Consider the following 15,350-nt stretch of genomic DNA (forward strand, 5'->3'; position numbering starts at 1 on the left):
TCTTCCTTGGAATTCCACAGGTCCAGCCACTATTTCTGCTTAGTTTTGGTTGAAAACTAGCTTTTACCGTTATGCAACCTCACGCTGGAGCCAGCTCAACCTGGCCCACATTTTCATCCACTACTCAGTCCTGACCAGTTCCTTTCTTCCCCATGAAACTAGAAGCATTTGCCAGAAAAATACCACATTCTGGTTTGCAGAGTCCAAAGCAGTTGGGGGACTTGCAGCTGAGCATGTGGATCCTGAAGCTCGGAGCCCTGCTGAATACCATATAGGCAGTGCTTCTGCAGGGGGAGAACAGGTCCTCTTCACCCAGAGTTGGCATGAGTTTACGTTGTAAAATGCAATATTAAATTGCTCCTGGCAGGTCCTTGTATGTGACCCGCTGAAGGGACAGAAATGTAGCATTTGGTATCATTTTTTGAATAGGACAAGAGATGGTCAGACAAAATAATTTCAAATGGCCCATTTACTTGCTTATCCAGTTCACCCAAGATGACTGCCTCAGGGGCTCAGGAGGCGGCCTCAACCTCTGCCTCCTTGATCTTCCCTGGCCAATGTGTGCCCAGGCCGTGGGAATGATTACAAACATCTGCCTGAATCAATTGGCATCTGTTTAAGTCTCAAATATAATTCATACAAACAATAAATATTTATGAGACAATGAGAGAAAGTTAAGACAAACTTTCTGGGGGCTGTTTTAATAGTCTGGGTCGAAGTGGATGTCAGGAGAAAAGCCTGGGTTTGGGGTCTGTTTTGAAGGTGAAGCAAAGAGTATTTGCTGCTGGACGTGGCTTTGGAGAGAAAGAAAAGAATCGTGTGTGACCTGGAGGTTTTTGTCCTGAGCAACTAGGCGAAGAGAGTTGCATTTACTTGATAAGGGGACACCAGGGAAGGAGCTGATTTGAAAGGGCATTTAGAGGTCAGTGTGGACACGTCCAATTTGAGATGCTTGCTAGCCTTCCAAGGCAGTGCTGAGTAAGCAACAGGATATTCAGGTCTGGAGTTTAGACGCAAAGCCAGGACAGGAACTGGGCCGTGCTCAGCACAGAATTGCTGTTAGCGCCAAGCGGCCTGGGTGAGGCCACTTGGAGACTGAGTGTAGGAGACTGAGAGGAGCTGTGAGGATTCAGCCCTTCAGACTCAGCTCAGGCAGGGAAGGAAGATGACAAAGGCCGCCAAACTGACCAAGAAGGAGTTGACAGGGACGTAGGAGGAAAACCAAGACAGCGTCATGCCTGGGAGCCAAGCAAATAAAGTGTTTCAAGAAGAGAGGGGTCGTTTTACAATATATACAAATACAGAATAGTATCTTGTACACCTGCAACTAATATGTCAATTGAGCTGTCAGTTACATCTCAGTTTAAGAAAGCATGATGAACTGTGTTCTAAAAATGTTTGTTTGAGGTCTTTATCCTGAAATAGAAGTATCTAATGCTTAGAAGTTGCTCTTTTAAGAAAATGGCCATTGAAGCCGTTGGGGGGGCGGTTATGGAAGGGAGAAAGGGAAGGAAAGCCTCTCATTGTTGGATGTTTTCATCTCCCTACTGTCACTGCTGCCTCGGCTTCACAGACTGGCTCTTGGGAAAGTGTGTGTGTTCCTGTGGGGTGCTGGTGTTTTGTGAGGAATGGAAGAAATGAAAGAGGGGCACGTTACTCAGTCTGAGGAGCCCCTGAGCTACTCAGCACATTCATAGTGTGGTTTTGATGCGGCTCTTGAGTCAGGTCTTTTGCCTTAACTGCTCACAGGGAGGGAAAAAATGAACAGCTCCAGGTCTTTGATGTTAATGGCTGTGTTTACATGGAGTCCTCATCTCAGCAGCTGCCAGTGAGTCTTCTAATGAATTAATTTTCTCCTCCCGCACAATCTGACAGAATTAGAGAGGTTAATAGTCAGATCACCTTTGTTCAATAAGGATTGTTTGCAGTCCATCCTCAGCTGATGCTGAAGAGTTAAGAGCCCCTTATCCTGATTACTTTTCTGGCTGGGTAACACTTACTCATTCCTTTTGGAGACATGTTTGACCAGCGTCTCCTCACTTGGGGATTCTAATATGTGCCTTGGAAAAGCATTGCCAGCCCTTCCAGGAAGGCTGTGCCCTCATCCCTCATCCTGGGCATCAAGTTCTGTTTGACTTGGAACTCCTCGCCGGAGCCTGGGCCGGCCACACTTAGACAATGGTCCTGTGTGTGAGATTCGTGCCAGTGAAGGGCGGCGCTAATCTCTCGGTGAACTGAAAGCAGCAACACGGACCAGAGAAGGCTCCAGACCTGGGTTTCCCCTGCCTTCTTAGTAACCTGGGGCGAGCCACTTGGCACCCGTGGTTTCCATTTCTTTTTCACCTGTAAGTTAGGAAGAACAGTTGCTTTGCCTCCATCAAAACTTTATCGTAGAGATGACCGTGAGACTTCATGGGACAACACAAAGCGATCAGCAGCCGCCCACTAGTGCTTATACTGGTGGGTCAGACACTAGTCTCAGAGTTTTAAGCATGTTAACTGACTTCATCCCCATGACAACCCACGAGACAATCATGAGGACCACGTGATTCTCAACTGACAGATGAGGAAATAGAGAAGGGACATCACTTCCCAAGGTCGCACAGTAAGTCAGTAATGACTTTCTATTCAGGACCTCAGGTCCATACTGATGTTTAATGGTTTGTGGATTTTGCCACCTATTTCTCCATAAAATATTCTGTGCCATAATCTCAAAAATGCAATGGTAATGGACTTTCACTTTTATGTCTACAAGACAAGTTCACATATTTTTAGGCCTTTGGGGAAAAAAAATTTACTTAGTCAAACTGAAGCATCATATTCTTTTAAAAAGTTAGACATGGGATTTGGAAATCGCTTAGTCCTAATCTGGCTCCTCTAATTTAGTGTCATTGCCATCAATCCATGGGCAAGTCCACCATATGGCAGCTGGACTAATTTATAGTTAAATCAGCTGATGGGCCTGTTTGGTCAAATGATTTTGCACAAGCTGGAAGGCATAACATCCGTAATTAGGTAGTCGATTGTTCTGGAGTAGCATCACCACACAGAATCTGAGGGCTTAGAAGTCAGGCAGGTTGCACGGGCGGTCTAAATTCCCCAGGATTTACAAACAGTTGTCATTGCCGATAGCTTGCATGATAAAGAACACACACCAAATTAGACATCAGTTTGGAGGTCCGTGACTCTCATAGGCACCGTGGGAATAAAATGCTTGCAGGGCACGGATGACTCGCAGGGCTCATGGTTAGGCTTTTATTTTCTGCCTCAGGAAAGAGACAGTGACTTATACTCCGTTGCAACACTGAGGCTTCTGCTTCACAACCGATGTTGCTAGATTAGTATATTTCTGTTCCCAGCGGTTACAACGCCTTCCCTTCTGGGAAGTTGGGGAAATGTGTGTGTGGGCGCCAATGCCCACCCCCATCTGTCGTTAGAACCCTGGGGGTAAATACTTGTGCAGGGCTGGGGGAAGTCTTCACGAAGGGCAGGTTCAGCAGCGGGCATCGGGGACTTGCCTTGGAGGCTGATGCTGGAGGACACAGCCCTGCTCCCTGGAGGGACTGAGAAAGATCAGCAGAGCCTGTGAGCGGGAGGGACCAGAGAGGGGGAAGGATGGGCAGGAAGGAGGTCACAGATGGACCTGGAGTCGTGGGAGGGATAGCTGGGCTCAGGGGGCAAGGCCGCTGACCCCAAAGGAGGCAGCCAGTGAAGGAGTTGAGTGGGGGCTCAGTGGGATGGGTTCCAGAGTCTGGGCCAGGCTGAACCAAGGGTAGAGGCCAAATGGCTTCCATTTCCAAGGGAAACGCGCCCAGGAAGCCACAATTACTCATTGCACTGAGTTGCGTCCTCACCAGTTCAATTTCTGATACAAATCTTAAGTCTGGCTCCGTGAAATGCTCACACACTGCACCCATGTGACCAGCCCAGATCAAGGCCAGCGATCCCTCTCCTGTCCCCTCCTGGTCATCCCCACCTGCCAAAGAAAACCACCACCTGACTCTTAGCCTCAGAGATTCAGACCTGAAGTTTCTAAAAAATCAAGTTTCTGGTCTAGATAAGTCAGGAGACCTGCGTTTCCACCATCCTCTGAGAAAGCATCTCCTGTAACCCTGGGCATGTGCTCCCCAAAGGCAGCCATCCCTTCGGGAGGGCGCGGCCACTGCAGGCCCAGCTGGCTCACCCCGTTTCACCGCCTGCCTGGCCCGCTGGTCTAAGAGCTTACAACGCTTACCTGTTTCTATCTCTTGATCCCAATTCAGTGTCTTTGTACTTTTGATCACCCCAAGCCCTTTATACACCAAGGTAATACTAGATAATCAATACGAATGTCAAAGAGGAAAAAAATTATTTCCTTCCAATTTTTCAGTTCCCCATTTTATACAAATGCCCTTTAATTCCCTCAGTTGGCCAAGGCTTGTGTAGTTATCTATTCAAAATATCTACAGGCTGTTTATGTGCATGGAGTGAAATGGGAGTCAGGAGAAATGAGTTTTACTCCCTCATTCTGCCACTAACCAGCTTTGTGCAATTTATTTAACTTCTAAGGCCTCCTTTTTTTTTTTTTTTTTTTTTTAAATCTACAACGTGAGAACTTAAACGATCTCTCAGGATCCTGTCAGCTGGGACGTTGTGTAACTCTGGGCTCACATCTAGGTCGCCTTTGGGCTGGTGCAGACAGCAGGGCAGACGAATCCTCCCCTTGGCTTCTCATCCTTGCTGGGTGGACACAGCGCGCGGCCATGCCGGCGGGTGGACAGTGGAGATGTCTGGAGCCCAGAGGCATTCCCATGGCAGGACAGCGTTGTGTAGAGAAGGGGGAAAACAGCAGGAAGAAAATGGACTTGAAGTAGGTCAGTCCATTCCTATTTATCACCATTTGCCAGCAATTCTCAACAGTACTGGTGACACAACACTCCTGCTCCTGGTGCATTTTAAGTTCTAAACCATTGCTACAGTTACCACTGAGTTTGAGTGACGTATATGTGGCTTTAAATGAGCACAGGATTCGGACTTATTTCTTCGTAAGCCTGTGTCCTACATGGATGCTATCAGCCCTGACACAGACGACACTGTGCGCACTCATCCGGGAGGAAGTTCGTGATGGTTGGAAATCTTCTGAGTGTGCTTGCAGCGTCGCTGTGTCTCCACTCCCTGAAGACTACATATTCCTGCGTTTAAACAGTAGTTTCAACATGAGTAATGACAGTACTGAGATTGCAAGGACCAGAAACAGACCTTGAGAGGCTTTGGTTCTGCCAACCTGGTGGCCACTTTAGAGCTTGTGAGTCTGAGTGTGCAGCACAAGGAAAAGCAGTTTTGTTTGGGAAGCGTGAATTCATAAAATATTTTGCTGAATTTGAACAAAATCTTTGAAGCTGAAATCTGTTCTCTTTCAGTTACTAACTGGTTTAAAGAATGAACCAAGGAAATATTGATTATACCTGAGAATAATTTTGACATAAGGGGAGAAGGGTATTGAAAAGTGATCTGTTTTAGAGGTTGAACACTCTGGGTGTGTTAACCTCCAAAGCTCATTTTCCTCTCCTCACGTTTGTAGCAGTCACTGGCCAACATCTTCCCAAGAACAAGCGTCCAAAGGAGCCAGGAGAGAACAGAATCAAGCCTGCCAACAAAAAGGTGAAACCCAAAATTCCTAAAATAAAGGACAGGCTCTCAGTGGATTCAGCGCCAAAGACACCATCTATAATGATGCAAATGATGGATAAAGGACGGTTCCAGAAGCCCGCTGCCACCCTGAGTCTGACGGCGGGGCAAACGCTAGAGCTTCGATGTAAAGGGAATAAAATCGGATGGAGCTATCCCGCCTACCTTGACACCTTCAAGGACACTCGCCTCAGGTAAGCTTGTTTGGGGTTTTTTTTTTTTTTTTTTTTTTTTTTTGACTTGTGTTGGATCAAGGGTTTGGTTTGCTCCTTCGTGGAACATCGCTTGGTTTCTGACATCTACCATTTTGCTCTAGTAGCTTATACAAGTGGAAGCTCAGTGAGCAAAAGCTCTCGATTTTATTTCCTCACCCAGTTAAAAATAATTATTGCAAATCCTACCAACATTGGTTAAACCAGTGAATTTTTATAGGAAGCTGTATGACAGGTAATTGAAACAGTGGTGCACGGAGATAGAAATTTCAGAATTTATTTTGTAAATAATAACAGACTCGATGCTCTATGTTAATTTTTTAAGTAATTGTAATGAAAACTGAAATGACCTACCAGGAGGTTCCTGTGGCCAGAGACCAACTTAAACTGTGTTTGACCTTTTCAGCTGCTTCTGATTCATTGTACTTCCCCAAGTATATAACTTTTATATTCTGAGGCATCTATTGGTAAGAAGGCCAAAGATTTCTCCTATCTGAATAAGTACCTTCAGGAAGCGCAGTTTTTGTTCAGGAAAAGTGCTTAAGATGATGATCATGAAAACTATGAAAGGCAGGGAAACAGCGCGTTTCAGAGGGTGCCAGGGAGGGCGAGGGGGCTGTGAGGCATATGTATCTTTGGGGAAGCCCCCTTCACTCCCTGAAGAATGAAGGGAATTGGACAGTGTGCTTCCTAAGATTCTTTCCAGACCTTTTGTCACATGATACGGGATAGAGAAAAAGAGGAGATGGTCTGCTTGGGGTGAATGGAGTGGGAGAAAGAAAGAACATGGCTCTCAGACATCCATCCCAAACTCTGCATGTTCAAAATACCTTCCTATTTCCACACAAACACCACCTCCACAGATCTCCATCCGCTTTGAGGACACTACCATCCGCTCAGTTGCTCAGCCTGAAAACTGGGGAGCATCCTTGCCACCTTCCTCCCTCTCTCCCTCCCTCTCTCCCTCCCTACATCCAATCAGTCACCAAGTTCAGTTACTTCAGCTTTCTTAAGAGCTGTAAACCTGTCCTCTTTACATCTCTGGTGTCGCTACCCCAGCCCCAGACGTGGTATCACCATTACTGCATTAACCACACGCAGGCTGGTCCCCCTCCATCCTCCTCCGCAGCTGGAGCCAAGTTTAAAAGGTGCACGTCTGATGGTGTCACCCGCCTACTCAACACTCAGTGGGTGACAAGGTCTAACATCCTCACACGACTCTTCAAGACCTTCCCTGATCCTGTCTCTCTGGAGTCACCCCTATGCCTAGGTTAGTGTCTCTGCTTTCACTGGCCTGGGTCCCCGTGACATCGTCAGACACACCAAGCTCTTGGAGGCCTAAACCCTGCTGCTTTCATTATCTGGACCACTCTGGGCCCTCTTCACCTGGCTGACTTCAGCCTCAGGGTCAGTTTCTCTGGGAAGCTCGTGCCAGGCTTCCCTCGGTTTGCATCCTCATGGCCCCCTGCGCATCCTCTGTTGAGCATCCTTCATACCTGTAACTCCTTTGTTTTGTTTTTTAAACCTGTTTTTTCACTGGAACTTAGTTGAGTGCTTGGCATTTAGCTTTATCTGCTGAATGATTGGATGACAGACCCCCTGCTGCTTTGTCACACACACACGCCTTGGAGAATAAATAAGTTAATATATTTGTATAAGTAGTACCCCTCTATCTTTCTAACCTCTTGTGTTAAGTCCTCTTTCACATTTTATTCTGAAGATGCCCTTCTGGCTCCATGTGATGACAGTGTAGCGTTTTTTCTGAAGGGTCATCGGGCTGGATGAGGAGTAGCGGGTAGGAGAATGAGACTGTTTTTCCCATTTTTATCTCCACCCTTGATGTTTGTGTGTGTGTGTGTGGGGGGGGGGGGGTGTATCTATTGCTTGGGTCAAACCTAGCTGGATTTACTACCAGGTCCCTTTTAAATGACTTAATTTACCAAAGTCAAATTTACATATTTTTTTTTTTAAAAAAAAAAACCAGAGTTGAGCTGATTTAAGTTATTTGGAACAGTTAGTCATTGAATTATACAAACTATCCTAAACCTAAATGATTTGGCCCTTGAAGATTTCGTATTTTCTAGGAGTATTTTCAAAGTTACATTGGCCAAAATATGTTAAAAAAAAAAATCTTAAGGACTCGAAGTGAAGTGAACATGAGTCTGAATTGAAGAGAAATGTCCCAGAGCTGAAAAAACCAGTTTTGACTTAGCATTAAATAGTATTCATTCAAAGCACAGTTAGGGCTTTATAAGAAAGTAAAGACAGATGTGGGACCCCAAGGACTTGATGGAAAAATGTGAAAAATGTGGAAAACATCTAGTCATGACTCCATATCAAACAACGACAAAAATCACGATTTATTCGACACCAGAGATTCAACAAATCGGCCCTTGACAGCCTTCCCGGAACACGGGGCCTTCGGATAGAGCAGTATTCATCCTGTGTTTTCTTTTCCCGTGGAATGAGTTCTTTCCAGTGTTCTGATGGTGTTCTGAAAGTCTGCTCATTTTAAGCAATTTGGGTAGCTTTCCAGAACTAAGCTCGCCTGCTGCCACATTTGTCCACATTTAATCTTCTGACCAGAAGTGGGGCGTGCTAGGGGGCAGAGGTCAGGCTGAGGCACGGCTGTGTGGGAACCCAGCTGCTACCACTGACCTGCAGGGTGATCATTGATCAGTAATCTCCCTAGAACCCAGTTTCCTCACCTGGAGTATGGAGATAATATTATCTCCAGTAAGCGTTGCCTGGCCCACGGCAAATGTTCAATAAACTAACTAACTGTTACTGGGCAACATGTATTTCTCAAGGACAGTAATCCAAGTGATCTTTGGGGACAGTTAATTCTGACCGGGAGTCACACACATGAGGGAGCTGTGCACAGCCAGCGTGTCCTCTGATGTGGAAGGTCCAAGAACGTTTGCACCTCCCTTTCGCACTTTCATTTAACTGAGCATGTCTTTGCCATCTGGGCCTGTGTTCCTCTGCCCTCCTGAAAGTGTAAGCCCCTTGAGGGCAAATACCCCATCTGATTGGTTCAGGCTCAGACTCCAGCACCCAGAACAGGGCCTGACATCCACCAGAAGTCAGGACATTTTTTTTTGGTTTTCCCCAAGGGTTTAGTGGCCACATCAGAAGTGTGTTTCTAGTCATGCATTCATTCAGCATTAAAGGTTGTTATACTTAGAGTGAACGTGTGTGCTGTGTGCTGTGGGAAGAGGCAATGGCAAAGCATGGCTGTACCTGGCAGGGGGCTGTGCCGCAGGATCCTGCCCCGTTATCCCCCGCCTTTGTTGCGCGTTGACCTCCGGGAGGCATTAGTCAGTTGACCCCCTCAACCTTCTCCCTCTTTACCCACCTGCCTCCTTCTGTCTCCACTTCTTCCTCTCTTCATCTCAGACTCCAGAGTCTGTCATTTCTCCTGAACTCTTTTTGTCTGTCTGTTTTGCTGGGGGGAGTAATTAGGTTTATTTATTTATTATTTTGTTAATGGAGGTACTGGGGATTGAACCCAGGGCCTCGTGCATGCTAAGGACGTGCTCTACCACGGAGCTGTACCCTCCCCACTCTCCTGAACTCTTAAATGCATCCTAAGTTATTTTGCCCTCTCTTTTCCCTTCATTCCCTCTTGGAAATGCCCAACCCCACACGAGCCTCATTGCCGACTGACCATCCCCGGTCAGCATGTGGACCCTGAGCCCCACCGGAGGAAAGCGTGCAGCTGGCGGGATGGTGCCCGGGGTCTGTGGTCGCCTCCTGGGCGCCTTGCCAAGAAGAACCTGCTGCTCTAGTGAGCTTAATTCTCTCTTCTTGGCCCTCTGACCTGCCCCATCTCTCACTCTCAGCTGTTGAAACTAGCACCCAGTTCACTGAGACGCTAGGGCCCTAGCCCTGCCTGAATGCCCTCATCACATCTCCCGGCCTCCCTGCTCTCACAGCTGCGGTGGAGGGAGGCTGTGGCATCTTGACAGAGGCCAGATCTCCATCTGTGCCCTGGATCTCATCCTGTAGGCCTCCTCAGGAACCTTAAGAATCAGGTACTACCTCCCTGTTCTGCATCTTCAACCCCCCCTTCGCAGTGAGCTCCTTTCCCTAAGTCTCCGTGCTGAGAAACGTCACGTGGTCCCACGTCCCCTCCAGCTGCCCTCCCTTCTCGTACCTTCCCAGCCAGGCCCCTCGGAGGAGTCCCTTTAGTCTCAGTGTCTCCAATCCTCCTATTCACTCTGCAATCATCCACCTGGCCTCTGCCCCACAACTCCACATGCGTTTTATCACCAAGGTCAAGGTCACTCAGTGCAGAGTTCTTTCAGTTCCTTGTGGCTGGCCCACCAGGTCCATCTAGCGGACGGGATCGCCTTCTTGGCTTCCACAAGCCACATCCTGCCATCTTCCTCCGCCTCACTGGCCCTCCTTGCAGTTTCCCTTGCTGGCTCGGACCCTCTCCTCTCCCAGACGTGAAATTCTGGTCCCGGGCCTCTTACCACCACATCCCTCCATTTATCTCCTATTAGAGTAAATGCTTCTCCTGAGCTCGGGATCCCCAATGCCTCTCACCTGCCTGGAGCTTTCATGAGTCTCTCTTGAAACATAGGCACCTAAAACTGAGCCCATGACCTTCCTGCACACCTGGTCATCCCCCTGTGTCCTTCGCTTCAGGGAAGGGCACTCACTCCATCCGGTTGCCCTTGACCAGAGGCCTCGGAATCACCTTGGACTCTTCCCTTTTACGTCCACCTCCCGTCAACCCCCGTGCCCTGCCGACGCCACTGCTCCATGATTACTTCCAGCACCTCAGCACCACCCGTCTGTCTTCCAGCAGTAGTCACAGATCTGGCATCTCTGTACCCGATCTCGAACCCGACCTCAGTTCTCCCCATGGCAGTCAGATCCTTCACAGAAGCACGTCTGGCTGTGCAGCGTTCCTGCTGCAGGCCCTTCGGGAGAGCCATTCCTCTCAGAATACCATTGATGCTCCTCCCGTGGCCCACAGGCCCAGGCATATCCCGTCCTGTTTCTCCCTCCGCTCCCCAACCCTCTTTACCTCACTCACTTGCTGTCCACACTCCAGGCTCCACGGGCTTTTCTGATGCCCGGACGATCCAAACCCCATCCTTCCTGGGGCCTTGGCCCATTTGGGTCCTCCAGCCTGTCTTGCCCTCACTGGAATAGCTGCACCCTGTCCTTCAGATGCGGGCCTGTCACATCCTCAGGGAGCCTTCCTGGCCGTCGGCCCCCAGCGTCCACCAGGCCCCAGTTACACGTTCTCCCTGACACACTTGCCATCAGTGGTGGGATGACTGTTTCCTTGGTCATCTGTGTTACGTGTGTGTCCCTGGCTCGGCTGTAGGCTTGGCAGAGATGGTGTCTGTACGTTCACTGTTGTTTCTGCAGCACTGTGCCTGGCTCCCCGTAGCTCCTCCATGAGTACTTCAGTGAGAGGAAGGGCTGGGGCAGGGAGCCTGCAGGGGACGTGAGTCAGGGCCCTGTGATCACGATACCTGTGACTGTGGGAACAAGCTTGCTGAACTTCAGAGCCCAAAGCAGTCTTACTGGTTTTCACACATGAGCCCCTCTTTGTAACAGATGAGGAAACTGGCAGTCAAAGGCGGTATATGACTGGTCCAGAGTGATAGACTGGTGGGCGGCAGCCTGAGTCTAAACCCGGGCCTCCCGGTTCCCGATGTAGAGCTGCTGCCGTGTTCACCTGCAGTTCTCAGAAGCATGTCTGGGGGGAGACGTTGAGACTGAAGGACATTCTAGACTTAATGAAGTGGAAGCTTCAGGGAAGACAGATTTGTTGTCTACTTTCCTCCTTCCTTCTTGCCTTCCTTCCTTCTTTTTTAGCTCTTTGGATGCTACATAACAAATCTGATTTATAAGGTTAAGATTCAAAACAGAAATGAAAAGGATATGCTCTTCCAGACTGCTGCATTGATTTCTTGCTGGGGTAGCTTTGAGTAGAAAGTGGTTGAAATTTCACATTGATTTAGGATGACTTTTTGGATATGAGAATGTTAAAACATTACACTGGGCTGTTTGGAAAGGAGAACTCTGTCAGAGGCCCGTAAATGATCCTCCATCCTGAAAGGCGGACTTGGACCACACCAGAGGAGGGAGCCAAGATGACCTGTGCTCTCTGGTGGCTCCTACGGGGCTTCCTTAGAATTGGCAGGTGCATGTCATAGGAAGGTCCACTAGATGGCAGCCTTGAGCTGCGCTACGATTGTCACCCTTTCACCAGTTAAAGAAACACTTCAAATGAGGATGGACTGGGTGAAATAATTGCACACTTTGTGCTTTCGCACAAATTCTTTCATCCTTTTAGGCAACTCGGTGGTCACAGTTTCAAGTTACATCTTCAACAATGAAGAATTCAGTTTCCTAACAAATAGGTAAAAAGAAGGGTGGGCGTGTGTGAGCCTGTGCCCACGTGAGGATAAATTCACTGAAGGCTCTGAGTCCTTCTGAGTTGGAGGAATGAGCTGAAGGTTCTGTATGTCCAGGTGCTGAGACCGATTCTGATTTTAATTCCTGACTCAGTCCATCCCAATCATGGGGATCGCCACTCTCTTTTGAGACCAGAAACAGCAAAGACTTTTTTTTTCTTGACAAGAGTTGTTACCACCTTGCCGTTTCCTGACTCCTCTGCTCCCCCTCCTTCCTGTTCTGCTTTTTGTCCATCTTCTCGCCTCTGCCCTCCCTTCATCAGTTCTGTTCCTCTCTTCCAACAACTTTTTTTTTTTTTTGTATCCATGATATTCAAGCCCTGGGCTGGGCAGAAGCTGGAGATATGATGGTGAGTGAGACACAACCTCTGAACCCACAGAGCTCTCAGCCTTGTGGGAAGACAGGCTACTTAGCAAGCAGTGTTAATAGGCAGCGGTGTGAGTGCCTTGCCAGCAGAAGTACAGGTTCCGGGAGGAGAAGACTCACGCTAACAGGTGAAGGCTGAGAGTTAGCCAGGTAACACAGGGAGAGGAGTGTCGGAAACTTCCACAAGGAAGGACCGGCATGAGGAGCTGAGAGAGTGTAGCCCCTGGAGTACTGAGAGTTGGTTGGGGAGAGATGGGGTGGCTCCTGGCAGGGGAGGAGAAAGGAGGTGACCAAGGAGAGAGGATGCTGGAAGGTGAGCGGGAGTCAGACCAGGGATGATGGCCTTGTCCGCCATGCGGAGGAATTTTAGGATTTAGAAATCTAAGGGCAACTGTGCGTGGTTGACTTAACGCCTTTATAAATAGATACACTTGGGAGGTACAGAGGGATCCACTCCCCACCCCTCAGTGTGAGGGCTGGTCCTCTTCACTGCCTTTAGGAAAAGATACCACTTCCTGGCCTCAGGTGGACCACTCTCCCTCCACGCACTTTAGACCCATTTCCCGCAAACCAGGGTCGATAGGTATTCTTGGACCTAAGATTTCTTTGCAAAATATGTATTTAAAATTTTTTGTTTTTATTTTGTTGATAATATAAAAAGCATTAATATAAGAACGTTCTGGACCATGGGCTCAACCCCTGGTGAGTGATCAACACCATCCATTTCTGTCTTCCCTGGAAACACTCTGTTTCTTCAGACTCATCATAACACACTTCCAGAGTTTAGAGCAGAGGAATTCTTGGCACAACACTGAGCCAAGGGAGGACACAAGAAACAGCTTAGCACAAGTGGCCTCGATGATGGCTTAAATATAAATCAGCGCCGGGTAAGAACAGGGAGACGCTGGAGACTGAAGCTAGATTGTTAGCAACGTCACCACTAAAAACACACTGGCTGAGACGGTCATAAAGAAAGCCTGGGCTGCTCCCTGGAAAATCAGGTCCAGGCATCGCCTTTCAGGATGTTTCTGTGGTGTCTGGTCGGATGTTAGCATTTTTCGGTGGAGAACTGTAAGTTCGGAGGAGTGGGTGGAGCCCAGGAGGTCTCTTTGATGGCTGGTTCCTCTGAAAACAATAAATAGCTTCTAGAGAGGAGGGGAGGGCATCTGGGTTTTCGTTTGGCCGAAGCTGGCAACAGCTTCCTCCACCCCCAGACAACACAAAGGAGGGTGGGCCAGGAAGCCGCCAGCGGGCGGGCGCCGGGCCAGGCTAACCCTGCCTCCCAGCATCATGGAGCAGTGGATGGGGGACGTTTGCAGAGAAGAAGAGAAAGAAGTTGAGAAGTGTTGCTAAACAGAAGCAGCTCACTGTTGGGGAAGAATCTGCATGGACTTCGGTCAATATTGTTGGTCATGCTCTGTTTTTCCTTCCATTTATTTTACTTTAGTTTGGTTCCCCCCACCCCCAATTTATTTTATTTTATGTTTACCAAACATAATTTTATATTTGTTAAACACAGCATTTACCATTTTAACCATTTTTAAGTATACAGTTGGGTGGTGCTGAGTACGTTCATACCGCGGGACAGGTGTCTTTTTAATTCAATCTCACTTTCCTTCAAAGCTCATTTTACTTCACTTTTCTGAGCAGAACAAATGACAGTGATGAGGTTCTGTGGAAATCCTGGCGCTTCCCTTTCGCTTTCGTACTTATCCGAAGGTGCCTTTTGGGTCCAATTTGCTCTGGGAAAATGAAAGTCTGCTTCAGCCAAACTCTGATATTTACCTTCAAATGGATTTCTTCCCCAGAAAACAGTCGTTTTAAAAATAAACAGCGTATCCTTCCCTGAAGGTAGAGCTCTCTCTTCCCAGACTCAGTGGCACCAGGGCCAGGGCGCAGGCATCTCCCCAGAGATGGCTTGGTGGGCGGGGCAGGATACACGACTTCTCCGGGTACTGGATGTTCCGACAGACAGCGTGCAGGGTGCAGAAGTAATCAGAACGGAACCAGCCTCGTAGCTATCAGGATAGAATGAGCTCACACAAGTCGAGCATTGGCACACACACACTAAGCCACCTCAACAGACATGAGCTATTTTTGTTCACAAGACTGTACCCACAGAAGGTAAATTCCAAGAAAACAGCCAGGCTCTCAGGGGTTTTGTTTTTAAAAATTGTTTCAGACACGTATCTCAGTCTCCTACAAACTCTAAATGCCCATGGCGCTGTGGAGTGCTCGCCTCCACGCTCGTGGTCCTGCGATCTGAGCTCCGGCTGTCCCCAGGCTACTCGTCCTCAGGACGGGGCAGTGGCTTGTAGCACGTTATTCAGTTTGAAGGGGGGGGTGTTTTCCCCTCTCATTTTGAAGGAATGTTTCGTTAACCAAAACGTTTAATTTCTTGAGCATTCTACTTGAGTCCAGGTTTGATTATCTCAAGTGTGTTGCACTGCATTAAAATATAGTAAGACGGTGATGATAAAGTCAGGTTAACGCATCAAAGACACCGCAGATAATTTTTTATGATAAATTTGAACTGTTGCAAAATGGAACATTGTGTACAGTATAACAGGAAGTGGTTGCGTGTATTTTATGAGTGAAACCCTGCTTTAAAAAATGTGTACATATGTAGGTGAGGTCTGGGATTTAATTCACAAAAAT

At 48.0% G+C, this 15,350-nt stretch overlaps 1 protein-coding gene across 1 annotated transcript in view; it reads left to right on the plus strand.

Moving 5' to 3' along the window:
* Positions 1-15,350, plus strand: part of PDGFRL (platelet derived growth factor receptor like) — a 37,814-nt gene that overhangs the window by 1,068 nt on the left and 21,396 nt on the right. Inside the window, exon 2 of the mRNA XM_010995712.3 lies at positions 5,561-5,861. Coding sequence (XP_010994014.1) covers positions 5,561-5,861 — 301 coding nt within the window. The remainder of the gene's footprint in view (positions 1-5,560; positions 5,862-15,350) is intronic.

Source organism: Camelus dromedarius, chromosome 22, assembly GCF_036321535.1.
Source record: "Camelus dromedarius isolate mCamDro1 chromosome 22, mCamDro1.pat, whole genome shotgun sequence".
NCBI classification, from domain to species: Eukaryota; Metazoa; Chordata; class Mammalia; order Artiodactyla; family Camelidae; genus Camelus; species Camelus dromedarius.